The sequence below is a fragment of the Physeter macrocephalus genome, chromosome 16, assembly GCF_002837175.3.
Source record: "Physeter macrocephalus isolate SW-GA chromosome 16, ASM283717v5, whole genome shotgun sequence".
NCBI classification, from domain to species: Eukaryota; Metazoa; Chordata; class Mammalia; order Artiodactyla; family Physeteridae; genus Physeter; species Physeter macrocephalus.
In genome coordinates this window covers 59583531-59609885 of record NC_041229.1, presented here as the reverse complement: position 1 = coordinate 59609885, position 26355 = coordinate 59583531, and the positions used below count along the sequence as shown (strand labels likewise).

The 26355-nt window shown below is 52.2% G+C and overlaps 2 protein-coding genes across 18 annotated transcripts in view; one reads left to right on the top strand and one right to left on the bottom strand.

Annotated features, from left to right (window-relative positions):
- FCHSD2 (FCH and double SH3 domains 2) overlaps window positions 1-6961 on the top strand; it is a 300658-nt gene extending 293697 nt beyond the window's left edge. For 3 of the 5 annotated variants that reach the window (XM_024131614.3, XM_055078769.1, XM_024131619.3), the window contains 3 exons: window positions 978-1107; window positions 1250-1332; window positions 3832-4922. In XM_024131614.3, the coding sequence (XP_023987382.1) occupies window positions 978-1107; window positions 1250-1332; window positions 3832-3915 (297 nt within the window). In that variant the 3' untranslated portion in view covers window positions 3916-4922. Of the gene's footprint in view, window positions 1-977; window positions 1108-1249; window positions 1333-1684; window positions 1743-3831; window positions 4923-6899 lie in introns of those variants that run through there. The other 2 variants (XM_055078768.1, XM_055078767.1) reach the window with 2 other exon arrangements.
- Window positions 10-26355, bottom strand: ATG16L2 (autophagy related 16 like 2). Of its 13 annotated transcripts, none has more exons than XR_003683507.1 (19): window positions 26200-26355; window positions 24219-24318; window positions 23570-23672; window positions 20067-20140; window positions 19509-19760; window positions 19311-19376; window positions 18880-18993; window positions 17208-17270; window positions 16487-16595; window positions 15988-16093; window positions 15149-15219; window positions 14814-14885; window positions 14581-14701; window positions 14151-14256; window positions 13326-13475; window positions 13070-13117; window positions 12871-12972; window positions 8385-8436; window positions 5075-5106 (listed from the first exon to the last, which is right to left on the bottom strand). XR_003683507.1 is itself a non-coding variant. In XM_028500853.2 (18 exons), the coding sequence occupies exons 1-18, from the start codon at window positions 26315-26317 to the stop codon at window positions 5050-5052; spliced, it is 1782 nt and encodes a 593-aa protein (XP_028356654.1). In that variant the 5' UTR covers window positions 26318-26355; the 3' UTR covers window positions 5026-5049. The 13 variants fall into 13 exon arrangements, 11 of the variants coding, with proteins under 11 accessions (XP_028356652.1, XP_028356654.1, XP_028356660.1 ...); XR_003683508.1 differs by lacking the exon at window positions 5075-5106 and adding an exon at window positions 8207-8221; XM_028500853.2 differs by lacking the exon at window positions 12871-12972 and having other exon boundaries at window positions 5026-5106.

The following is a 26355-nucleotide window of genomic DNA, read 5'->3' as shown; positions in this document are numbered from 1 at the left end:
AACAGGGGGAGAAAGCTGAATTAAAAGATGTTTAAAGAAAATGACTCCCAAGGAGTCTGCTGACCCATGCAAAAGTGGGCTGTGGTCTCGGCCTCACCCTCACCACTCCAATCCTTGGTTGCCAGGTTTCTGCAAAACTGAATTTGGGAAGCAGAGACTTGTCAGTCAGGCTCTTGTGCAATGGCTGTATGACAACCCACTTCTCCCACATTCTGTTCTGTGAATTGGGGAACCAAAATACTAAATTGTGTGTGACATACAAAAGAATGGTTTGGTGGAGAGAAAGAAAGAAACCAGAGAGGGACTGTATTGTCTCTGTGGTTAGTTTATGCAGTAAAAATACTAGCTTGCTCTTTTTCTCCCTCACACTGTCAGAGCCTCCCTGCCCAGCCCAGGTCCTGCTAGTCCTTTTCAGAGAACTGATGAGCCTGCCAGAGCTCCATAGGCTTAGCTCATCATAGCAAACCTTGTCTTTACGGGAAACTTCTAATTCGGATCAGTCACAGGCAGGCCTGGCAGGTCCAGGACCACAAGGAACATGTCTGTCCCTCTTGCTTGTGTGGTATTGTGACCACTTAGCGTGACATTTACAGAACCTGGGGAAGTCAGAAACTCAGCCAATTATTTTATAGTCACTGAAAAATACATCTTGTCCCTTTTTTTGTTCTTCACTGAACTGACTAATTTGGTATGTTTTCAGTAGAACTCTAGAGAATGGTTTGACTTGGTAACTGTTTAAGATAAACTAAAATCAGTAGTATAATGAGATCTGTGGAAGGAAAAAGTTAAATGCAACACAAAACTGGGGGTTGGGGTGGTTATTCTAGGCTCATTTGCTTCTAATGAGGCTGACCAAGAAAGTTAATAATCATAACTTAGCTCCAAAGAAAAGTAATTTGCCAGGAGTAGTCAGAGAAGCCTGCTAGTCTCTCCTTCCTCAAGTGAGCACTTCGTAACCTCTCTTCCCTTTGCTGCAGATCTCTCCCTCCCCCAAGCTGCCCGGCTCCCTGCCTCCACTGCCACTGTATGACCAGCCTCCTAGTAGCCCTTACCCCAGCCCAGATAAGAGGAGCTCCCAGTACTTCCCCCGCTCTCCTTCAGCAAATGGTAAGGGTTCTCCTGGCATGGGTCTACATAACACTTTCATTCAGAAATCTACACGTTCACCTGAAGAGCAAACAGATCTGCATTAGCATTTTTATTGCTCAACAACACAAATAAATTGAGCTTCTTTGATTCCCTCCCTTAGAAAACAGCTTCCATGCCGAATCACCAGGATTCTCACAGGCATCCAGACATACTCCTGAGACCTCATATGGGAAACTACGACCTGTAAGTCTCTTATCTGGCAGGGTTATAGAATGCGTAGTTTCTCCAAATTGAAAGTTAGAAATTAATATATCTCCATGACCCCTGTGTTGTTACTAATTCCCTCCATGTCAGGGTAAGATGGATTTGGGAAGTTAAAAAGAGCTCTGGAAAAGGAAGGCTATAAAAATGAACACATCTTGGAAGGTCTAGCTTACACTGGTGCTTTCCTCACTGAGCCATGGTGAGATTGCAAGGTGACAGCTATGAAAGTGTATTTAAATTATAACAAGCTCTGTGAGCATTAAAGTGGTCTAATTGTGAAACAGAAGCATTTTTTTTTCCAGCAGGCATTTAATGAGAACCTATTTTCCAGGCCTCTAATTGCCTCTTTGACGGGACACTGAGATGAAATAGGATACATGCATTTTGAGGTTTGAGAGCTTCTATTCTCAAAAGAATCTATTCTTACAAATAATCACCTCTACTCACCCCTCACTCTGCTGCCAAGGACTCCACCCCACCACCTCACTGTGAAACAGCTCTTCCAAGGTCGTAACTTTCGCATGCTCATCTAGTGCATATTTGCAATTTTATTTTCCTAGACCCCCTTATCAGCATTTGACACAGTTCTTTGAACCACTCACTACCTTTGGCTTTGTTCATTCAGCAGATATTGAGTGCCTTGTTAAGGACTTGGTTCTTGATCCTAAAAGTTTAGGAAGCTATTGTAAGATTGTAAGCAGGACAGTGATATGACCAGTTGTGCATTTTTAAAACACTACCATGGCAGCTAAGTGGAGAATGAATGGAAGGTGACAGAACGGACACAGGGAGCCGTAGGAGGCTGGAGCAGTGGTCCAAGCAATAGGGGACAGTAGTGTGGACTAGCGGGTAAGAGTGGGAATGGAGAGAAGTGGACCTATTTGTTCTACCACACTTTCCTGGTCTGCTTTCTACTTCCTGGCCTTTCCTTTTTGTTACTGAGTCCAAGCTCACTCTTCTCGCCGCAGGACAGGCCAATAAATCGGGAGACGAGGTATTGAGGCGAAGAATAGCGACTTTATTTGGAAAGCCGGCAGACCAAAAAGATGGCAAACTAGGGTCCCCAAAAAACCATCTTATGGGGTCTGGATGCCTGTTTCTTTTATAGAACAGAGCGGGGGCAGGGAGGAGGTGAGGAAGTTAAAGTTAAAAGGCCATTAGTTTTGCCTGCTTGGCCAGCATGGGGAGGGGATTTGTTAATTTCTTCTTTTCTGCAGCCATTCACAGGTGGGCAGGGTCAGATTGTCTCCCTGTGAGCTGAACAAAGGCACTTTAACATTCTGGGAGAGGGGCAGGGGTCCGTGACGCAGGCCACTATGTATGATTATAATAACAAAAGCAACAAAAAGCAAAGGTTAAAGTCAAAGAAACAGATCCGACAGAGTCAGAATTGGCTCTTCCCTGTTAACATTTTCATTGACCTTTGTGGGCTTCTCTGCCTCTATCCATCTCTGTTGATGCTTCTCAGGGTTCTTTCCACTGGCTGCTTCTCTTAAAGTCATTAAAGTCACTCTCTGAGTAATCTCATCTACTCCCAAGGCTTTGATAACCATGTATTTACTGACAACTCCCAGATTTATAACTGCCATTCCAGTCTCTTCCCTGAGCTTCAGACTTGTGGAAATCTCAGTGTGTATATACCAAAACCCCCCAAACTCAGCAAAACATGAGTTAATTATCTTCCCTCCCAGACATACTCCTTCTCCCATATTTCCTGTCCTGGTGAGTGGTACCCCCATCCTGCCAGTGCTCTGCCATCACTTGTGACATCTCCCTGACCCTGCCTTCCACAAAGAGTCATCACAAGTCCTGCCAGGTTTACCTTGGAGACAGCTGTCAAGTTTTTCCACCCTCTGCTCCCCCACTGCCGGTACCCTAGTGCAGGCCAACATCAGCTTTCTTTCAGAGCACCACAGGAGTCTCCAAAACTGTCACCTGTATTCTCGCCCACCACCAGTTTTCTTCAGACTTTTACCTGAGTCATCTTTTTACACATTTGATACTGCTGTTTAAAATCCACCAAAGATTCCTCTTTGCCTACAGAATAAAGCTCCGATTTTTAAATATGGCTTAATGAGGCCCTTCATGACTTACCCCAGCCTAACTCTCTAGTCTTCTCTCTTGCAACCCTCCTTCCAAGACATGTTGAAAGGTTTTCAGTTCTCCAAGCATTGCTCTCTCGCTTTCAACTCTAGGCCTTTGCTTTGGACGAGGCTTTTAGGGCTACAAAGACTCTTGTGCCCATGAGGATTTCAGCCTAGGCAAGAACCTGAATCATGAGTTTCACATTTCATCCAGAACAGTAGGTCCTTCTCAGTGTAAGAAGTTGTGAAAATTAAGTTGAAAGCACATGCTTAGAGCATTTCTGAGAGCCCTGGGGTGCCCATGTCCTTGGATAAATGACTAGTTGGGGTTTGGATGCTTCAGGCACTGAATCGGGAAGCTGACTGACAATCCGTGTGATGGTTTCCTGCTCAGGTCCGGGCAGCTCCCCCTCCACCTACGCAGAACCACCGAAGGCCAGCAGAGAAGATCGAGGATGTGGAAATCACACTGGTGTGATGATGGCTTTGCCCGTCCGTTACTGCTACAATCAAGGCCAGGCTTAAGAGTTTGGCCAGTCTTGTTTTTTAGGCACCTTTGCATGATGATGACTCAAACAGAGCAAAATCAAGGAGGATTATATGTGACTGGGTGGCCTGGTAGACTCCTCCCATGTTTTGAATATTTTGTGCCTTTTTTTGTTGTCATTTTCTATGTCATCTCTCCTACCACAGCACAAATCCTAGAGGGCCCTAGAAGCACAGAGGGGAACAGCCCTCTTGCCTAACAGTGGCCCATTTTTGTATGAGACTCAAGACCAGGCCTCGATCAGGGCATAGTCACAGAGATACTGATCATGTGCACTCGTACAGTATATTACTGTGGCCACAAGGATGTGGCAAAGATTCTCATCTTTCTTCAGGTGGCTTTTGCTCATCTGATTGAGTTTAATCAGATCATGTTGGCTACATAAGGAAGCAGAAGGAGGGATTTCGGGAGAGGCTGGCTCCTCCCCGCAGTTAGTCCCCAAATTGAGAAACTGAAACCGTATTGGAAAAAAATGGACTGCCCTGAGTTTAGCACCAGTTGCATTAATGCACATCTCTTCCACAACTAACATTTAAAACAATAACAGTGTCCTTTGTATTAATATTTATGCCATTCATTTAGTATTAGTGGAGCTAACATGGAGGGGCTGAACTAGTAGCCACATCTCATCCCATCACATAGACTAATAGAAAGGAGGCTGTGGCGAAAGCAGAAATGGAGCTTCCAGATCTGAAATGAGCCAATTTAATGTTCTTTTTATATTTGGGTATTTTTCATTTTAATTTTTGCAGCGTATACTATTCTGACCAGTATCCTTAGAATCTGAATGTCTAGATAAACTGGGGACACATACTTGCCTTGTCGAGCTTCTCTACTGGGGAGGCCTCTAGCATTATTTTATTCCCAAGCCAGTCCACTAGCCCAGGCAGCCACCCACCACATAAAATGCAGCTTCCCAGGTCCAACTGACCTGACATTTCCTTGGAAGGAAGAATCTGTGGCTCATGGAAACCAGCTTCCTGTGAAGGACTAAAGGATTCCACACGTGCAAATTGACAGGTTCTCCATGTCACAGGGAGAGCCAGGAGTAGCCTTCTCTGCAGGCTAACAAACCCATAGCAGCAGGTGTCTCAGAGTAGGCCTCTGGCGGCCCTCCACCTCCTATGGAAGATAGGGAGTGCATTACTTAGGGACTACGGGATATTTGCCAGTTGCTTTTTTTTTTTTTATAATCAAATTTGCAGAATTTAATTCAAAAGTTGTCTTATGCTTTGAAAACGCCATCCCTCCTACGAATCTAAAAACTTGAAATGCTCGCCAAATGTCCCCATGGGATTTTTGACCAAAAGTAAGGTCAGAGCTGAAGAAATGTTCAGTTAGTCATTTGATCACTTCAGTGACAGTACCCATTGATGAATCTTCTCCGTGATTTGAGGATTTTTGTTTTTGTTTTTTGCTTCTTAACCTGTTGATCTATTTGAGGTCTTTTTGTGTTTATCAAACTTATTCTTAAGTTTAAAAAAGAAATTTAAAGGGTGGGTTTTTTTTAAGATTTTAAAGTTTGTTGACAAGTTTAAAATCTTCAAAGCACTTTAGAAATCTTCAAAGTGCTGAAATCAGGCAGTTCTTGCCACCCAGTCTTGTATTCTCTCTTTAGCTAGCAAAATTGTCCTTGAATCTGGGTTTTCCACATTCTCAGAGGGTTATTTGAAATCTTTGTTATATTTTAAAATATTTTTTGGAAGAGCTGCTAATTTTATTTTAAAAAAACAAAGTTGTAAAAATATGCCTCCTTTTTAAAAAGAACCCCTCCCTCCAGGACATGTAATCCAGTGTCACAGTGCACACGGCTGGGCTCAGAGGAAGCGCCTCTGTGCAGATGTGCTTTCTTTACAGTGGCTGTAAAAACTTTGTATTTATTATGTATAAAATGTTGAATAATAAAAAAATGGAATTAAGTTTTCTAAGTTTTACTTATAAAAAGATTTGGGTAAGCAGGCTTTTCCAAATACCCAGTGCTTCTTATAAAGACACTTCTAGGCCCTCCTTTAAACCCTACAACAGATACAGAGAGGGGGAAGTAAATTAATCCATCCATGGGACAAACAGTCCCGCATGCCACCCACCTGCCAGGTGTAATACCCTGAATGCTAGAGATAAAAATAAATAAGTTGTGGTCTTGGCTCTCAAGGTTCTTTCCCAGTGGAGAAAAAAGGTATACACATGAGGACAATACTGTGTGAGGTGCTGGGAGAGGCAGAGAGTGTGCTGAGGGAGCTGAGGAGGGAGCTCTGATTCTGCAGCTGCAAGGGCGAGAGGAGAGCCACTGAGTGCCCTCAAAGGATGTGACTGCTGGCTTCTAGGAAGTGGGCACTCTGGACTACTCTGTCCTTTCCTAAACCTCCACCCTGAGTAATGAGGCAAGGGAAGGAGATTTTACTGGTCTCGGGGGTGGCTAGAGGATTCCAGGTGAAACGCCGAGTCCCTCTGGCTGCCAGCCGGCCCAGTGAGGACCAGAGGTCAGCCTGTTTGGGGAGGGGCCCCACAGCCCTCCTCTTCCAGAGCTGCGCATGTGCCATATGTATTCTTCCAGACGTTTTCTGTGCATAGAACTCATATGCACACACTGCCTTTTTATATGTGAGATTATATAATACATTTAGGTTTACCTCATTCTTTTTGAAGGCTGCATTATATTCCACTGTTCAGATATATCATAATTTAAACATTCCTACAGTGATGGATGATGAGGTTGTATCCAACCATTTGCTATTCGAAAGTTGAAATTAACACCTTTGTACATCATTCTTTAAAAATTTGTTCCAGTAAAAATATTGGGTAAATTCCTAAATACGTAATTTGAGAGTCAAAAAGGTATGTATGTATTTAATTTTGTTAGATGTTGCCAAATTAGCCTCCAAAATGACCGTATCCATTGACACTCCCACCAACAGCGTAGAAGACAACATGGACTTTGGAGTTGGAAGGTCTGAGTTAAATCCTGCCTCCCACTTGACAGCTGTGGAAGCCAGCTTCAGTGTCCCCATCGGAAACATGAGAATAATGCTGTGGATCCAAGAAGGACATGTAAAGTGTGCAGCACAGGGTGGTCACCACAAGCATTCCTCACCATCACCTCCCCCACCTTCAGCGGCCTCCCCTACAGAACTGCTCCTTGCTATCCTTCCAGCCTCCCAGTAACACAGGGCTATCATGAGGCCCAATGGAAAGAGTGGGTGTGAAAGTGCTTCACCATAAATATGGTAAGGACTATCAGTGCACATTTAATATCACTTCCATCTTTTGCCTTCCCCTGCTAATGAAAGCTGCTCGCATTCAAGACTACTGTTGGCCCCAGAGGCCTGGTCTGTGACCAGCAGACGGAATTAAGCTAATCATCCCACCCCTGTATCATAGCTATACTGGGGCCTCCTTCATCACAGGAACTAAAGGTAAGGCAGCTGAACCAGATTCGCAGCACATCACCTAGATCCCTTTCCTCTATGACCCACCACCCCAGCCCACATCCACAGGCAGACAGAAGCAACTGGGAGGATATCCTCTGGCCTTAGCCCTGCCACCGCTTGATGGACACCCTTTCCACTGGGCTGCCACAACCCCGGCTTTAAAAGAAGTAGAATGAGATGATTTCCAAGGGCTTATCCAACTCTTATGTTCTAGGTAAGTTCAGTTTCTAGATGCAGAGTGAGAACATCACACAAAAAGGTCACAACATTTGAGAACAGACTTTACGAACACAGAGACTTCTCAGGATGGCCAAAAGTTGAAAATTCAAGCCACTGGACTCTCCACTGGGACAGAGCAAACTGTCCTCTGGGTTATGGTCACACCCGGGCTGCACTATTCACTCACTGCCCAAGGAGCCCGGCCAAAGCTTTCGGTTGTGAAGCCAGTTATTTCCTAACCCTCTGAGAGGCCTTATAACAAAATCTGGCTGAATCTTTGCATTTAATGCTCGTTATGAAGCTATTTTTCATGACTAAAATACAACCACGTTACAGAAATTTTAGTTTAGAAAGGAGAGAATTGTCATTTGTCCTGAAATCCTACAACTTAACCAGTGTAAGTTTCCTCCTAGATGCTCCCTGTGTTTGCTGTTACTGCTTGATCTGCCAAGAACCCCGTGAATGCCAAAGAGCATCTTGTTTCTGGACCATTTTCCCCTGGTCCCACTGGCCAAAAAAACAAATGCAGCATTTCTGCCATGTCTGCGTCAGAGAGCCCTGGTCTGAGAATATTTTCCTGGAATGTTATCCTGAAACAACAGAAATGAACACACCTCTTAGGGTTCACACCTCTTCCACACTGTGTGCTAAACACTTAAGCATGCTTTCTCTCACCCACTTGCTCCTATGAGGGGCAGGGGAAGAGCCTGGTCAAGAGGCCTGTATTCAGGTCCCTGGGCTGCCTCCGATTACCTGTGTCCTTAGGGTCATCCCTTCACCCTTCTGGGCTTTGCTCTTCTTATCTCTAAAGTGGGAACAAGAAGACAATATAAACTTCATAAGACCCAGGGGGATCAAATAAGATAATGTACAGATAAACTGAAAATATTTTTGACTAGTGGATGTGCATCTGTAAGAAGAAAACAACCTGTACCAGACACGTCATGTCACATCTCACAGATGGGTCCACACCTAGTGCCACCAAGATCCCTCCAGAGAACGATGGGCCAGGACCACCTCTATTTGTTCAGTCAGCAAACTTACTGCCCCAGGCCACGTTCTGGGCAACAAGACACAAGTGACTCAGTTCCCATCCCCGTCACCAACGGGCTCACATCTGGTGGGGGTGACATGGGAACAGCAGTTTCAAGCCAAGGTGCCTCTCCCAGGACAGGGAGATGACCAAGGGGCAGTAGGAGCCCAGAGCAAGAGCCTCTGTCATTTCTCCCTCTCAAGCTTCAGGCAGGCAGAGGAGGTGGTACACCCATGCCTGTACAACAGCCCCAGGGAAGAGCCCGGATCACCATTGGTGAGGCCCAGAGCCATGGAGCAGGAAGAGTCTCACAGATGGGGAAACTCTACCCACTGTGATTTGCCCAGGTTCTCTCAGGAAGATAACTGGGAGTAGAACCTAGAACCTGGCCTCCAGAAGACCACGCCAGCACCTCTCTGCAGAACCTAAGTCCAGTTTTTAGAAAAGTGGGAATCGGGGGCCTGGATTCTTATCCCTGCTCTGCTGTGTGACCCTGGTCCCTCTCTGGCCCTCAGTCCATATGCACAGCAAGGGTGACACTTTTGACATTAGGGAACAAACTCAGGCAGGCAGCCCCTGTGTACTGAACACCTGAGTAGCAACTACTGAAAACCTGGAGAGAACTGGAAGCTCAGAGCGTTGTTTTTTGTTTTGTTTTTTTTTAATACATCTTTGCTGGAGTATAATTGCTTCACAATACCGTGTTAGTTTCTGTTGCACAACAAAGCGAATCAGCCGTATGCATACACATGTCCCCGTATCAGAGCGGTTTTAAGCACAGGGTTCTATCCCTGCCCCCTCTGCTGCCCGAGACTGCAAAGACTAGAGGTGCAGCATTCCCAGCTGGCACCCCTCTGAGCTCTTCCCCTGCTTGGCCTTTGCCAACCCTTTTCCCCACACTTGCCTCATTTCCTGGAATGCCCAGCCTGTCTCTGGCCTTCCAGACTTGCTCCTCCAGGAAGCATTCCCTCCGAGTAAGTTAAGGTGTATATGTGCTCCCTGAAGTGAGGCACGCATGTGCTAGCAGATCTGCCCCATGAAGAAAGGAAGGCTTAAGGGGAGTAAAGGGGTCACTGTCCCAGGAGTTGAGTCAAATAATTTCCTGAGCTCCTTTTCTGCATTCTCTAAGCAGTCTTCACTGCAGTCCTGTGAGGTACTTGCCCCAGATGATGTAGCTGGTTTAACAGCCTCCCAGGATTCAAGTTCACCTCCCTCCTGCGGCCCTGCATGTCCCTCAGTTCAAAGGACACTAACCCCCCAGGCTCAGGCCTAGGCACCCAGGGCCAGAATGAAAAAAGAGAAGCAGGGAGGGATTTAGTTTAGACCGAAAGCTAGAATCACCTACCCGATGGAGGCAGTGGGCACACTGCTGGAGCACAGTGGGTAATGCCCTGCAGCTCTCCCTAATTGGGAGCCCAGATTCTCTGACATTTTGTTTAAAAAAAAAAAAAAAAGTATGACAAGAGTCACAATCCCGCTGTGCCAACTGTGATGCTCTCGTATCACTTACCCTCTCTGAGCCTCAATTTTCTCATCTGTGAAAGAGACACCTACATCACAAGGTGGTTGGGAGGAACAAGATACTGGATAGCACAGGGCACAGGGCCGGATGCAGCTCAGTAACGGTGGCTACTGGAAGCTTTGGTCTTTCTGGCCATGAACCCCAGGAGGCGGGAGAATGGCCTTGGCAGACCTAGGCAGCTGGTGACTCCTGGTGGCCGCTGAGAGCCAGGGCATGAGGGCCAGACCTTCAGCAGTCTTAGATTCAAAAGATCCTGGGCTCCTAGAGTCTTTGACTGTTAGACTTGCTGAGTCCTCAAATAAGAGAATTTAGTCACTTATGAACATTTCCTGAGGCTTTCTCTGTGGCTCTGAGGCCTGATTCCAGGGAATACTTTGCTCCCATCCTGGCCTATTCTAAGAGTTTCCTGACTGAGATGGAGGGAGGCAGACACAAACGGGGGGGGTGGGGGGGCGGCGGGGCATAGAGATGGAGGAGGCTCCTAGCCAGCCTGGTGGGTGAGGAGAGGCTCTCAGTGAGGGGATCCTGAAGGACAAATTTGAATTAGGAGCTGGGAGGGAAGAACATTCTGGGCAGAGAGAAAATCACATGCAAGACCCATTCAGAGAAGCAACAAAGTGAAGATGCAGCTGAGGCCAGCAGGGCCACATCCTGAGGGTAAGGAGTTTCTCTGCAGGCAGTGCAGAACTTCAAAGGGTTGGTTGTATGACCACAACACCTTAGAAAGTCACTCTGGCTGTGGCAAGGAGGGGACTAGGTGGAGACAGCAGGTCGAGGACAAGGTGGCCTGCAGTGGCAGCAGGAATGGAGAGTTACACGCAACAGCCCCACGCCTTGGTGCCCAAGAAGTGGGGTGTGAGGGGAAGAGACGCTTATGACAGGGATAGATGATGCCTAGGAGGCAGCTGGTTATGTCACCCAGAGCTCAGGGGACGGCTGGGCAGAGGGCAGTGAGTGAGCTGGGATCAGCAGAGTGTAGATTTGGGTATTTAGCCAACACTTACACGGCCTTTGTCATGTGCCAGGAACTTTACAAATACTAATGCAACGAGTCCTTAAAACAGTCTTTGAGGTAGATACTACTCTTTTCCCATTTTACACAGGAGGAAACTAAGGCACAAAGGCATTAAGTAACTTGTTCAAAATCATTCAGCTACTAAATAGTAGAGCAGAGATTCAAACCCAGACAGTCTAGCTGCAGAGTCCTGGCTCTTAGCTCTCTCCTGCCCATCCTGGAAATAGTTTCCAAAACCCTGGGACTCAGGAGAGACACTGTAAGGTAATAAAGGAGGCTGAAAGTTCTAGAGTAAAGCCTTGAATCTCAACTGAGCAGACCCCCAGAGGTCAGCCCCTATCACTCAGGGACAGAAGTCCCCTTCGATGCCTTGTGACTGGCAATGGCCGTCCCGCTGACCCTCCTCCACGCCCTAGGTTGGGGAAGGAAATGGAGTGCTCAGGTTCCACGCTATTGGGTCTGCCATGTACTCCAGATGCTTGTTGTGTGGATTAAATCTGACGCTGATGTAAGCGAGGCCCAGGCCCAGCCCACGGATGTCCTCCCCGACACACAAGGGGTCTGCCTCTGGGGCAAGAACGTGGCCCCAGTCTAAAGGCAGGCCTGTTGTACCGAGTACTTGACATCACTCTGGTTTTTCAGGATCCTTTCCACAGGGCCCCTCTCGGCTGTCTCCCCTGCTCCCTCCTCAGAATTCACGTGGCCCCTCCTCAGCCTCGTTCTACCCTGGATGCCTGAAACAGAAGGGCCCAAGGACCAAGACCAGCTTAGACCGAGGGTGAAATTTCCACTGCTCCAAAAGCCACTGCCCTTTGCTGCCTCTGGGCCTTTCTTCATGCTGTCAGCACAGAAGGCGGGCCAGCTCTGCCCAGCTCTGTGCGGGAGGAGGAGAGGGAGCCAAGCCTGGGTCTCCTTGAGCCTCCACCCAAAGGCTTCCCTGTTCCCTGAATGCTGCAAAGAGGCAAGCAGACACCAGTTTAAATGTAATTTTTTTCCACTTTTGCCAGAGAAAGTGAGGAAACGGAGATAAAAAACAAAACAATACAGTAATCCCCCCCAACCCACACTTTTGTTTTTAAACAAACAGGCCAGGTCCTGCCAGGCCCTCTTACCCACTAAATGCCACCCCCATCCCTGCACCCCTACTGGCCCTGGAGCCTCTGAGGCAGTGGGAAGCTGTCCTCCAGCTTCAGGCTTTGGACTAAAGCTCCAGCTCAAGCAGGGGAGTTGTGGCACTAGTGCCAGAGCACAACCTTCCTGGCCTGGTCCACGCTCACCACGTGGCTCCCAGAGTAGCACCAGGCCACGGCATTGACGGCAGCGCTGAGGAGAGGGAGAGGCAGGCTTCAGGGGGCGTCCGCAGCTGGGCTCTGCCCCTCATTACTGGACCTGGGCATTCTGAAGCCCTCTCTGAGCCCATCTCCTCACCTGTAAAATGGGCTCAGAGGGCTGTGGTGAGAGCAGACCCAAGTGCACATGGGAAGACACCTTGTGAACTGTGAAGGGCTCGGGTGTGGGGGCAGGGAATGGAAGGTACGGGACAAGGGCTGGGGGTTCCAGGATGCCCAGCAGGTCAGGACCTGGAATCAGCTTAGCAGGACTGGGGCAGGGCGGGGGGTGGGGTACCGGTGCTGGGGTGGGCAGGTGGGTGGGCAGTGGCCGTGCTCACCAATGGGGTCCCCGAAGGCTACTCTCCAGTTTCCCAGTGTCTACATCCCAGATGTAAAGGGCTCCATCCCAGGAACCTGCCAGTGCGTAGCTTCTGTCTGGGCTGCAGGGGCCACAGCACAGCAACAGAGAGATTAGAGGTAAGGACACAGACAGATGGGACACACTCAGGCATGGGTGCTGTGCTCTCATGGACACACCTGAACACAGCTTTGGTCCAGTCAGAACCGCACCTGAAGCCATCAGCCCTGAGAACAGACAGGGTCAGGTCAGAATGGAGGTGGCTCAGCCAGGAACTTTAAGAGCTTCCTCTCTCCGTCAAGGGCTTGGCCACCTCACCAGGCCCTGGTCCAGAGGGGCCTCCAGGGAGGGCCCCCCACTGACAGGCCTTTTACAGGGGACAAGGCCCAGCTGCCACAGCCAAAGCCACAGGATCAGTGGGCACAAGGCAGGTACCTGAACACCTGGCGGATATTGCTGACACGCAGGTCGATGACCTTGAGCGTGTCGTCTCGGGAACAGCTGAGCAGATGCAGCTGGTCGTGGCTGAGGCTCAGGGAGGTGACCCGGCCCTGCACAGGGATGACCTGGGTGCAGCGGGGTCCCCTGAGGAGCAGGGACAAAGACGAGGATGAGGAGCAGCCACCCTGACAAGGCTGCTCCTGACAGACTAACAAAGTCCAGAGGCGCCCCTGGTCTCAGGCCACTAAGGCCAAGGCTGACAATTAATCTCCCAAGGCAGCCAGCCCCTTCCAACAGGAACTTACTAAACCCTTGGGTCACTAAAAATAAGTGCTGGGGGCGGGGGCGGGGAAGCAATGAAAATCTGTCTTTAAATATGTGAAAGAGAGAGCAAAGGGTTTCAAAAGGCAATCTCTGCAGATGAGTAAGAAGAAGCCTGAGGCAGGCCTGGCACTGGCTCTGGCACTGGTTCCAGCACTGGCTTTTATAAACCATTCAAGCCTAATGCGGGGCTCTTAGGCTCAAAAAACAATATAACTTATGTTCCTTTTGACTAAAAAGTGGTGATTACATGGGAAAAAAGAGATTCTCCATCTTGGTTGGCAAGACCCAGGCAGGGTCCCTTGGTTGGACCGAGGGCCAATAAGAAGGAGACACAGGTCTCCAAGGGCAGCTGAGCCTTCAAGGGGCCAAGCCCAGCACAGAGGCCACCAGAGCCTCGCTTCCCCAAGGTACCCTCAGCAGCTCCATGGCTAGAAAAAGGAAGAGAATACAGGAGCCCTGCCCCCACCGCCACCACCCACAGCCTGCGCCTATCACCTGCTGTCCCAGAACCGGATCTTCTGGTCATTGTGACCACTAATGATGACATGGTCCCCACACACCACATCGTTACAGTAGGAAAGGACATTGATGGTCCTGGAACCTAGGGACCAAGGAGAAGAGCCCCAGCCTCAGAGAAGGGTTATCAGGAGCCAACCCACTGGATGTATGGAGAAGCTGAGGCCCAGAAGCCCCAGAGGTAAGGTGTCCTCCCAAAACTAGAACCCAGGTCCCCTGTTTCCCAGCCCAAAGCCTGAGGTCACCTAGAAACCAGGGAAAGCATCATCGATGGGGGATAGAAGAGGGGCCTTGGGAGGTTTCATCCCAAATGCCTGTAAATCTTGGAGCCACTCCCAGAGAGCAGGCTGAGGTCCCTCATAGCCTGGCAGGGTCCTGGCGGTTGGGAAAGGGGAGGGTTGGGCCTCACAGTAGGCTCGGCCGAGGTCCCACTCCTTCACTGTCCGGTCCCGGCTCCCGGTCACCGCCTGATGCCTCGTTAGCTTGAATTTGGCAGCCGTCACCTTGTCTGTGTGTCCAGATAGTGTCTCCTGCCACCATCCCAGATATGCATCAAGGGTATGGCCAAGACCCCATAACAAACCCCTCCAGGCCCAAGGCATGACCCCTGACCCCCAGGCTGCCTCCCCAGTCAGGCCTCACCTTGGACTGTGCCTCCCCAACCTTCCAAAGCTGGGCGGCCTTATTGTAAGTAGCTGCCAGTACCTGGGAGCCCTGGGGAGATGGGAGGGGAAAGGATAGGTCCTGAACCTGGGCCTGGCTAAAAGCAACTGCAGGCCAGAAAGCTGGGGCCAGGGCTGCCTCAGAGCTTCCCCCAGCCCAGGTCACCCAGGTAGGCAGAGGAGAATCAAGGCGCAGGGAGGAGGATTGTGTAGGAGCTCTAGGATACCCGTGATGTTCCCTCAGGCCCCAAAGCCCCCACCTGCCCAGTGTGGAGACTGGGGGAGGGACATCCTATGCCCCCCAGGTCCTCTCACCGAGGGGTCAAAGTCCACACTGGTGATGCTGCCGCCAGCTCCTTCAAGGGTCTGGTTGGCCTCCAGGCGCCCTGGGGGGATCAGGAGAAGGGACAAGTGAAATGAAGTCACTAATCTCACGAAACAGAGGAGCCTGGACTGTGAGTGGGAAGATGAATCTCTCCTAAATTAGAGTACAGAAGTGCTGGGCCTGTTCTTGGGGGAGCGGCCGGGGTTGGGGGGTGGCGGGGGGATCTAGCTGGAGGCTGCACCTTCCTGAACTGCCAGCAGAGGGCCCCGGAGGGCTGCAGGTCATCTCGCGGATGTCTGGAAAAGACCAGAGAGAAGGGACTGTCCCTAGGTCACACGGCGAGCCAGAGCCAGGCAAGCTGGAGACTCACCTCCTCCAGGAAGCCTCTGGGAGCCAGCTCTCACTCCCCAGTACACCCCCCACTGCAGAACACAGAGTAGATAGCTAACATTTGTCTCACAACTGAGTTCTGAGAGCTCAGTGACACTAGAAGAGGAGGTGGCCTGGTGGGCCCAAGGGACCTGCTCCTCAAGGGCCTGTCCCTGTAGAACCTCATGACATGGTACCTCCACCACCCCAACAGGGACCATCTGAGTTTAGCCCTCCCCACCTTGCAGGCCTCGACTTCAGGAAATGGGAGGCTCTGCCCTTCTTAGGAGCAGTGAGCCCAGAACTCTTGCCAAGAGTGGCCAGAACTCTGGCCGCTGCCCACAAGAATGTCCCAGGTGAGGAAACACAAAGAGACTCAAGACCCTTCCCACCAAGGAGCAAGCTGAAGGTGAGGTCTGGAGAGAAAGGATTAGGCTGGCCTGTGGGCAGAGACCCTCACCTCCCACGACATTCCAGAGGAGGATGAGGCGGTCAGCCCCTCCGGTGGCCAGGAGGCTGCTACTGGGGCCAAAACGAACAGCATTGACCTCGGAGAGGTGGGCATCCTGTGGGGAAAAGGGGAGGTCGGTGGCCCTAGTCCTCGCCACACACGCCTCTTTGCTCACGCTCACAGCTGTCACGCATCCTTGCACACATCAGGTCTCTGTTCGAACACTGAGTTTCAAACTTAGCCCCACCAGGGCTCATCACCTCTGACTGGACCCCTGCAGCAGCCTCCCGCCATGTTCCCAATACTCCACTACCTGGCCTCCTGGTCTCCCGGCATCCTGTCTCTCCCTCTCATTATAAAATGCCGAAGGGCTCCCACCACAAGCTGTGGGAGGAAAACTCCTGCTCCCGGTGAGGGGCCCATGCTTGCTTCCCCAGCCTCCTTGGACCACTCCTGGGACCTGCACTCCCATATCATACCCCATGCACTTGGTCCAGCTCCTCCTTACCAGCACATCCTGAGCTCGGGTAGGAAGTCGGGCGGCCACGCACACAGGGATGCTCTGGTATCGCTGCTCAGGGGCTCCCCCAACTGAGTGGCCTCTCCTCTTCTTGAAACTGCAGGAGGGGGTCAGGAGGGCATTCAGCAAGGCCTTCTGACATGGGAGCCTCAAGCTCTCCTGAAGCAGCAACAACAGGAAGCAGAAATGGAAGGCAGCAGAACATGCCCAGGAGGTGCAGCAGGCACGGTCCCCACCAGCCTCTGACCCCAGGGGTCAATGTAGAGACAGTAGGGGCACCAAGACAGGCACAGAGGCAGGGCAGGGTTGGTGGATGCAGACAAACCTCGGAGCAGGGTTTCAGTCCTGGCCTGGCCACTGCTTGGCACTGTGACCCTGAACGAATCCCTGACATTTCTGAGCCTCCATTTCCCAAATGAGTAGTAGCTCCTTTCTGGAGCTACTACTCCAGGCTGAAGCTTTTGGTCCCCTGTGATGACCCTGCATGAGGCACACAGCCTGGAAGATAGCCAGGCAGGGGCTGGGAATGAGGCCATGCACCCAGCTTCTGCCTCTGGAACTCAGCAGAGAATCACACACAGAGTGCTGGGCAACGTACGGAAGGACAAATTGAGACACATACACAGCCCAAGCCGGGGCTCCAGGAGCCTGACACACGCATCCAAGGGGCCCAACACCTTTACACACATGTCGGTGCACACACACTTACTCCAGAAGCCCCTTCACCACATCCACACAGCGGGACAACGTCAGGGAGGTGGCGGAGGCAGACCTGGGGCAGAATCAAGAGAGATGTGCTAAGGGACTGGCCAGTGGCTATGCGGACAGCAGTCACTCATCCCTACACTCTTGAGCCGGGACAAGAACTTTGCTCCTCCAAGGCCAGGAGAGCAGGATGATCCAGAGGAGTCCCAGGAAGGTGGAGGAAGGGAGGGATTTGAAATAAAGTCTCCCAGTTTCACCATGATGGTTAAGAGCTGCCTCACCACCCAAGTGCCCCCCAAGAAAATTTCATGGGAGGCTGAGCTGGGGCCTATGGAGGAGGGTGAAGGTGCCCCCAGGCTGAGAAAGCACAAGGCTGGGAGCAGGGGGCTGGGAAACCTAGATCCCAAAAATACCCAGGAGAGCATGTGTCCTGAGATGACCTGGTCTGCCAGGGCTAAGGCTTTGGGGACTGCATCTCATGCCCCTCCCCAGGGTTCCTTCACTACCCTGAGGCCTGGACACCAGTGACCTGCAAGAGAGGGCTGGAGGGGCTTCCCTAGTGGCACAGTGGTTAAGAATCCGCCTGCCAGTGCAGGGGACACGGGTTCAAGCCCTGGTCTGGGAAGATCCCACATGCTGTGGAGCAACTAAGCCCGTGCGCCACAACTACTGAGCCTGTGCTCTAGAGGTCGCAAGCCACAACTACTGAGCCCATGTGCCACAACTACTGAAGCCTGCGCACCTGGAGCCCATGCTCTGCAACACGAGAAGCCCCCACTCGCCGCAACTAGAAAATACCCGCGCGCAGCAACAAAGACCCAATGCAGCCAAAAATAAATAAATATTTAAAAATTTTTTTTAAATAAAAAATAAAAAAATAAATTTTAAAAAAAGAAAGGGGGCTTCCCTGGTGGCGCAGTGGTTGAGAGTCTGCCTGCCGATGCAGGGGATACGGGTTCGTGGCCCGGTCCAGGAAGATCCCACATGCCGCAGAGTGGCTACGCCTGTGAGCCATGGCTGCTGAGCCTGCGCGTCCGGAGCCTGTGCTCCGCAACGGGAGAGGCCACAACAGTGAGAGGCCCGCGTACCGCAAAAAAAAAAAAAAAAAGAAAGAAAGAAAGAAAGAAAAAAGAAAGAAAGGGCTGGAGGAGAGCTTACAGGCTGGGGAATGGGGGGAGGGCAGTCTCAATGCCAGGCAAATCAAGACAGATGGGGGAGACTGGGGGTGAGGGGCATCCAAGGACTGAAGCCTCAATCAGGTCCCACCCATATGAACTCACATCTACACATGCTTCACAGGCATTCAGGTACGCTTACCTAAGCTTGTACACACATATGCTCTGATGTCCCTGTGTATGCACACACATGCCTGTGACAGCTGAACCCTGGACCTTGTCAACAGGTTCCCTCCTGGTCACACCCTTTCACCAGCCTGACATCCCACCCCCAGAGCTCTGGTCCTGGGAAGGAGGAAAAAGGGGGTGAGGACAGAGGTTGGGGTCCTGGAGGTGGCACTGACCCCAAATGGCTCCAGGCACTGGAGGTCAGATCTGTCCTGGGGTCCAAGCTGTACCCCAGTCGCTTCTTAAACCCCCTCTCAACCCAAGAGCTGGCCCAAGGTCCTAGAGGAAGACTCTGGGATGGGACCCAGCTCAGAGCTGTGGGACAGTGCTCACCTGAAGGGCCTCTTCCATTTCTCACCAACCTCACTCTCCAGGAACGCCGGCTCAGCTGCCAGAGCCAGAGTGTCTGCTTCCTCTCTGATCCCATCGCCTAATGTGTCTGGGCTCCTGGGGGAGAGAATTAAGCTCAGAATGGCTAAGGGACCAGGCCAGCCCCTCCGCGCCACGGTGAGGATGTGCAGACCCAGAGATGAGGGTGTCCCTGCGGACGCACGTGTGGCGTCTGCACGTGTCCTGGGCTCGTTCTGCCTGGGGGCCTCGGCACCGGCGGCTGTGCACACTTGCGGTCAGGTGCACCGGTGGCCGCAGGCAGGTGGGGGCGGGGTAGAACCATAGCGGCCCCGGGGCAGGGCGCTGCAGAGGTCGCGGGGCAGAGCCCGCGGCAGAGCCTCGGCAGCCATGTCTCGGCGCATCCTCATTCTTACTCGCTTATGCTCACTGTCCGCTTGGCTGCCTTCTTCAGCTCCTGGGACACCCGCGCCTGCTTGGCCCTGGGATAGAAAAGCCTCCTGAGAGTCCGGTCGCTCCGGTGCCCGGAAGGCGGGGCTGGGCCCCCCCTGGGCACCCCCACCCCAGGACACGCCACCGCTCACGTCCCCGAAGGGCGGGCCCAGCGCTCTCACCTCTCGCGGCGCTCGTTGCGCAGGTTGCGCTCGGCTGCAGCGCGCGCCTTTCGCCGCACCAGGCGATCCAGCAGGTCGCGTGCCTCCTCCTCGAGCCTGCGCAGAGCCGCCTCCTGGTGCCCGACGTGCACGCGCAGCGCCTCGTAGGCCGCCCGCTGTGCCGCGTTCAGCGCGCGCCGCGCATCCACCTGTCCCGCCTCCTTCTCCCGCGCCTCCTGCAGCTGCGCCACGCGGGCCTCCAGAGCTGCCAGCCTGGAGAACGCGGAGAACCTCCGTCACCGCCCTGGGGGAACCGGTCTCGGAGCTGGGACAAACTTGCCCCTGGCCACGCGGCCAGCCAGCCGGCTAAGCCACGTCTCCAACCAAGCCTTCAGAGTCCTAAAGTTCCTGGCCTTTGCGACCAGCCACAGGCCTGGGGGGCGTTTGAGGACGTGGGGAAAGCTGTCGGGCCCTTCTGGAGACCCGCGGGGTGACCCTGTCCCCTCCCCCTGGCAGTGATGGCCCCGAGCCTCCCCAAGGTGCGCGGGGGGGACCCCTCTCGCACCGCCCGCGCCTCACCTGCTTTGCCGCTCCTCCAGCTGTGACTCCAGGGTGCCCAGGGCCGCGCTCTTCTCCACCACCTGGTAGGCCATCTGCAGCGGCGGAGGGGCCGGACAGGTAGGCATGGGTGCCTCTGGGCAGGGCCTCCAGCCCCTCTCTGGCCGAGAGGCTGGTAAGACGGGGTCTGCCTCTCCTCTCACCCAACCCCTAGCTCAAGAGAAAGCTGAGGCGCAGACGGGCGTTGCACGAAGCACAGGAATGCACTGCTGTTTCAGGGATCAACGGAAGGGCCTTAGGCTCTGAAGCCTAACACCCGAGTTTCAATTCTGGCAGCGCCACTTATAGTCTCTGTGACCCGGGGTAGTCATTTAACCGCTCTAAACCAGCTCTGTTTCTTCACCTGTCCAGTGGGAATGGTTGTGCTTACCTCATTGGGTAACACGGAATTACTATAAGGAACAGTATCTCAAATAATGATGATTGGTTATATAGCACTTAAGTGTGCTAGGTCTTATTCCGAGCACTCTACAGTATTAACTCTTTTAATCCGGTAGGAACTGCCATTCTCCCCATTTTACACATGAGGACATTGACACAGAGAGGTTCAGTGTCTTGCCCAAAGTCACACAGCTAAGTGGCAGACCTGAGATCTGAACCCAGGCCACCTAACGTGCTCCAAGTAAAGCGCTGGTGTATAGGAAGGGTTCAAGGGATGTGTGTTCTTTTCCCCACCTCTCCAAGCCCTGGCCTACCCAAGCGTAGATCCCAGAGAGCAAGAAGGAGCTCTGAGCAGAGGCACACAGGCTAACAGGAATGGACTGTGGGAGCACCGGGCCCAGACTGAATACCAGAGCTGCCCCCAGCCCCAGAGTGGGGGTGAGCGTCATCTCATCTGTCCCCCATCCCGCTGAACAGTCCTTCATCCGAGAGCCAAGAGCTGGGGAAACCACAGAGCTGAGGGGTCAGTGGGAGAGACAGATGCTAAGCAAAGCAGTTCCCACCACTGTGGCAGGAGGAATATGAAATAACCAAGGCTGGGGGCTCTTGCTGCTGACCTGTCCCTGTGTTCTTTCTCACATGGGCCTGGTGAGAGATGGGCTGAGGAGCAAGGGTGGTGTCCACCTGCACTGACTCCTGGTGTGAGTGCGCCGGGGTTAGGGACCCTGCACATTCAGGGTCCATAGCTGGCCCAGTTTATAACATTTATAATTCCTTCCACCATTAAACAATCTGATCGTCACTTCTACTTCCTCACCTGTCATATACTTTCACTGATGTTTTGGCATTCAGTATTTTTTTGATGCTTTTCAAAATCCAAATAATAGAGATGGAAAACAGATTAGTGGTTAGGAGTTAGGGATGATTGGAGGAGAGGGGCGAGTTGTGACTAAAACAGGGTAGCAAGAGGGAGATCTTTGTGGTGATGAAATAGTGCTGTATCCTGATGGGCATGCAAATCTACACAGGTGACAAAATGACAAAGAACTATATATACTTCATACCAATATCAGTTTCCTGGTTGTGTGTACTATAGTTACATTAAGATGTAACCAATGGGGGATATTGGGTAGAGGGTGCACAGGACCTCTCTGTACTGTCTTTGCAACTTCCTGTGGATCTATAATTATTTCAGTAAAAAGTTAAAACAACCAATAATACATGCTTGTTGTGATATGTGAAACAGTTCTAAGAATTAAAGAAAAAGCCCCTCCCCATCCCTTGGCATATCCAATGGGAACTGACTGGTTTGTGTCTGAGGACATGAGGAGGGAATGCTGAGGCAAGGGTGCGTCGAAGTATCCCAAAGGGAACCATGAGCTCAGGGACAAGAGAGTGGCAGGAAATGCAACACTGAGGCTGGAGGACTCAACTTGGGAGCCAGGCTAAGGAGCTTTGGAAAATATGTACCAAACTGATCATGGGGAGAGGTGGTGAAAGGGGCTTCTACTTTTTTACTCTATGGGCTTCTGTTCTCTTGAAATGTTCACAACAAGCATGTATTTATATATTATTTGTCTTTTTTTAATGGAGATCATTTTTATTATTAAAATATATCACTCTGAGTGCAGAATGAAGAATGGATGGGGGTGCCAAAAGAGGAGTGGTCCAGCGAGGAATGAGAGTAACTTGGACCAGTCAGACAGGGCACAAAAAATGGAAGTTGATGGATTTGGAGGCAGGATCCATGAGCTAGTGACTAGCTCAGGATGGAGGGCTGCTAAGGGTTAGAGGTGTCCCTGGGTTTCCAGCCTGGTGACTACCAATCAAGGGGGGGATGATCTGTCTCATTTATCACCTAGTCTACAAATATTCATTAGCATGGACTGTGGAGACAGGCCCAGGGATACGATGGAGGCAAACCAAAGGCATTCCAGTTCTCGGGGTTCTCACAGCCCAGAAGGGGGCTCAGATTTTGAGAATCACCTCTCAAATGTAGAGTTGCAACTACAACAGGGGCTCTGAGGGAGAGGCTACCACTAGGTTCATAGCCCCAAATACACATTAGTTGAGCAAGGGACTTGGCATGCGGTAACTAGGTAGGTGTTTACTGGCCCATCAGCCTCCTCCAGTGGACTGGAAGCTCCATGGGGCCAGGTCTTGTTTAATGCTGCATTGCCTATGCCTTGGATATAGAGATTGTCAATAAATATTTGTGTAAAGAATGAATGGAGATCACAGAAAGGGGATTTGTGCAGGAGAGAGTTCAAATCCTGGCTTCAGCTCTCTAAGCCTTCGTTTCCGCTGAAATATAAAGTTGTGGAGGATTAGCTGAAGTAACGCTTAGCCCAGCGTTCTCAACGTGGTGTTGACCATATAATCACAGGGGCGATGGTTAGTCTGATTTTAGATGTGAAGTCCAAAAAGCAGCTGAGCAAGAGAGTCTGGAGCTCATAAGGCTGAGCTAGAGATGGGTCTGGGAGTTAGCAAACAGAAATTCCTTGGGAGTCAGTTAACCCACCCAAGCTCCAAAGGACACCCACAACTGAAGGGAGGGGGATAAAAAGGAGGGAAAGTAGCCAGAGAAGGAAGTTCAGAAGCAACAGCTACAGAAGCGAGAGGAAAACCAGGGGAGTGTGGTGAAACAGAAGCCAAGAGACACCATGGGGCAGGGGCGGGGGGAAGCAGTGTCAGGTGGAGCTAGCACACCCTGCCATGGAGGTGGACCACCTTACTTTTGGTCTGCGAATGTGTATTGAGTGTCAACTGGTACTGGGCCCTGAGGTTTGCAGGGCAAGTGGTGAGCAGAGCAGGCTGGACCATCCAGAAGGGGGAACAGAGGCTGCCTGTTTCCTGCACCCCTCACACTCCTCCCTGAGCTCTCACTGCACTTCCTCCAGCTGCTGTTGGAGCACACTTCATCTTGGGCTGCCAGGGCCAAGCTAGAGAGCACTCTGACCCCTGTCTGGCCTCAAGGCACTGGACTTTGGAATCTCCCTCACTTGCTGGCTCCCTTGGATGACATGTCCCAGTCCTGGATCCTGGGCCCACCCCATTCTCTCTCAGACCCCTGCCCAGCCTACCTCTCCACACACCAACCGGAGCCCCTCCTCCTCCTCTTGCCACTTCACCCTCAGAGCTGCTGGTGATGGGACTTGGTATGAGTCAGGCCCTGACTCCTCCTCCCTGTCAACCAATCAGAGAGTGGTGTTCATTGTGCCTCCATTCACCCAGAGGATACACACGAACAGTTTGAAACCAGAGCCATGAACTTTCTCCTGAGGAAGGTGGGAGCCAGAAAGTCAGTAGAGGAAAGAGCAAGTCTCCAGAAACTAGAGCTGCCCGTGAACCTCTGCTCTTGGATTCCCCCAGGCCTTGAGTTCCCAGGCCAGGACCCCCCTCAAGAAGCACCTCCCAACTCTGTGCCCCAACCCATTCCTGGTTCTCATCTTCACTCCCTCTTTGTAATAGGTGGCATCGTGCCCTTTCTATAGGCATCAGGTGAGGAGCAAACAGAAAAAGACAGAGGTGTGTGGGCGTGGGAGGACAAATGCAAAGAGATGGACATTCTGATCAGCTGGCCCGGGAGAAGGCTCAAGAGCCTGCCTCACCCTCCCCTGGGCAGCAGCCAAGGGCCAATGAGGTGCCGGGGAGAGAATGAACCCCGCATAGGCGGTGGAGGCAGGGCCCAGGCACAGGAAGCCCATTGTGACCACAAACACAAACACTCACCAGGCGCCCTGGTGGAGAGCCCGAGTGACAGCGGTGGGCTCTGGCTGCAGCTTCTCTGAGAACTGGGCCAGCAGCTCCGCTTTCTCTAGGAGACGGTTATCTGCAGGTGCAAAAAGGTGAGCCTGGAGCACAGACAGACACTTTCCAGGAGACTCTAGGCATACAAGTTACCTCTCAGGCTGGGAGGGCTGCAGGAGCCGAGGGATGCAGAAGGGGGAGCTCCTGGCAGGCTGGGCTCTGCCCTTGCCTGAGGGGTGTCTGTGCAGCTCCATCAGGACCTCCACACCCTCTAAGAGCATAGTCCCCAGGCCCTCCCAGGAGAAGACTTGCTCTCCCAGGGACAGAGAAGGACGACCACTGCAGGAGAAGGAGATGGCTGGGTACTGCCTGCTGAGGTTCGCAAGGGAAGGAAGGGGCCAGGGGTTGATCCCCAGGGCGGGACCTGTCCCCAGAGAGCGATGAAACAAACTGAGCTCCACTAGCCTGTGGCCTTTGGCAAGATACTTCCCTTCCAGGGGCTCTTTCTGGGCTAAAAAACAACCCTGACTTCCCCAGCGTTGGTGTAAGGCTCCCCCCAGGCCAGAACAGAAAGTCCTTGAGTTTGGTAGTTTCTGCTACAGACCCTGGAATACAGCCTCTCCAGCCCCACCCATGGTCACTTCCTCTTTTCTCACCAGGTCCAGGTAGGGTAGAGATGGTAAGGCCAGGCCTAACTCCTCAGCTCCTTTCCCTCTTCCTGTCCCCTACCAGTCACCTAGGTCACCTAGGTCAGTCACCTAGGTTGCTGGCCTTGTTCTCACACAAAACCCCACCCCAAACCTCAAGGCATTGCTCTGCCCCACCCTCACCCCCAGCAAATCTAAAGAAGATGCCATTTTGTCCAGTTTATGAGTGAGAAATAGGAGGCTTAGGGGTATGACCTGCCCAAGACCACAGAGAAGACTGGACTTCCAGTGTCTCTGAGTTCAGCCCTCCAGGATCACTCCAGTCCCACAGATTTGCAGCTCCCAGGGGATGGGGAGTGACTCCCTCAAATTGGGCTGTTCCATTGTCCATCAGAGCAGTGGAGAAAGGAGGCTGCCTAGAGGCAGGGGGCTGGCCTCATATACCTGAACGGAGAGGACCTGCAGCCCAGAAGCCTGCAAAGAAATCTCCTAGGACAAGAGCAACAAATTCAGTTGTGGGACTGGGGGGAGATGGTTAAGCAGCAGCCAAGATTAGGACCAGTGATGGAGCTGGAGGGACTGTGATTAGACTTTCAACCCCAGACATACAATCTCAGATGACCAGAGGTGCTACACACAGGTGCACACCTGTTCATCCTGGCTTGAACTGCCATACCCCTTCCTGACCAGCTCCCCAGAAACACGCTGAGAATCTGACTTCCCCAGGCTCAGCCACCTCCCTCCGCAGGCTGGATCCCCCTGCTTCTCCCTCAGGCTGGGGTTGGTTGGGCACAGAGATGCTCCAAAAACCTAAGCCAGGATCACCTATAAGTGGCAGAGCCTCAGACTCTGAACTGCCTCCCTAGAGATTCAGAGTTTAAAAGTAGCTGCTCTGGACAGCCCCGAGATCTTTCACTGTGCTTATGGGGACCAAACGGACTGACCAGGCTCTACCCCGGGGACGGCCCAAGAAGGGAAAGTCTAAAAGACCCTAAAAATCCAACATTCGCTTATGAACCCGTGCAGAGGAAGCCCAGCCGGTGGAAGGCAGAGCCAGGCCCAGAGGGGCGAGGAACAGCAGGAGCACTAGGAGGGAGCTCCGTCCAGGAGGGGGCTCTGAGCAGAGCCTGGACGGGAAAGGGCAGGAACGCTGGCTAGTCGGAGATAGCGCGTAAGAGACAGCGAGTCCAGAAGGCCCCAGGCTTCGGAGGCGAAAAGGCGTCGGGGCACTTGGGTCACAGCCGGAGGGCCCAGACAAATCCTTCCCCGCGCCGGAGCCCTATCCCCTCGACGGCCCTGGGACGCATTGCACTCACAGGCCGGCACCAGCTCCAGGAAGAGGGCCTTTTGCGTTCGGTCTCGCTGTCGAAGCTGCCGCACGATGTGGCGTTTCCAGCGGGCGGCAGGAACGCCGGGGTCGCTCGGCCCCGCCATGGCCGCCCTCTCCCGCCTGCACCGCGCGCTCCCCCCGC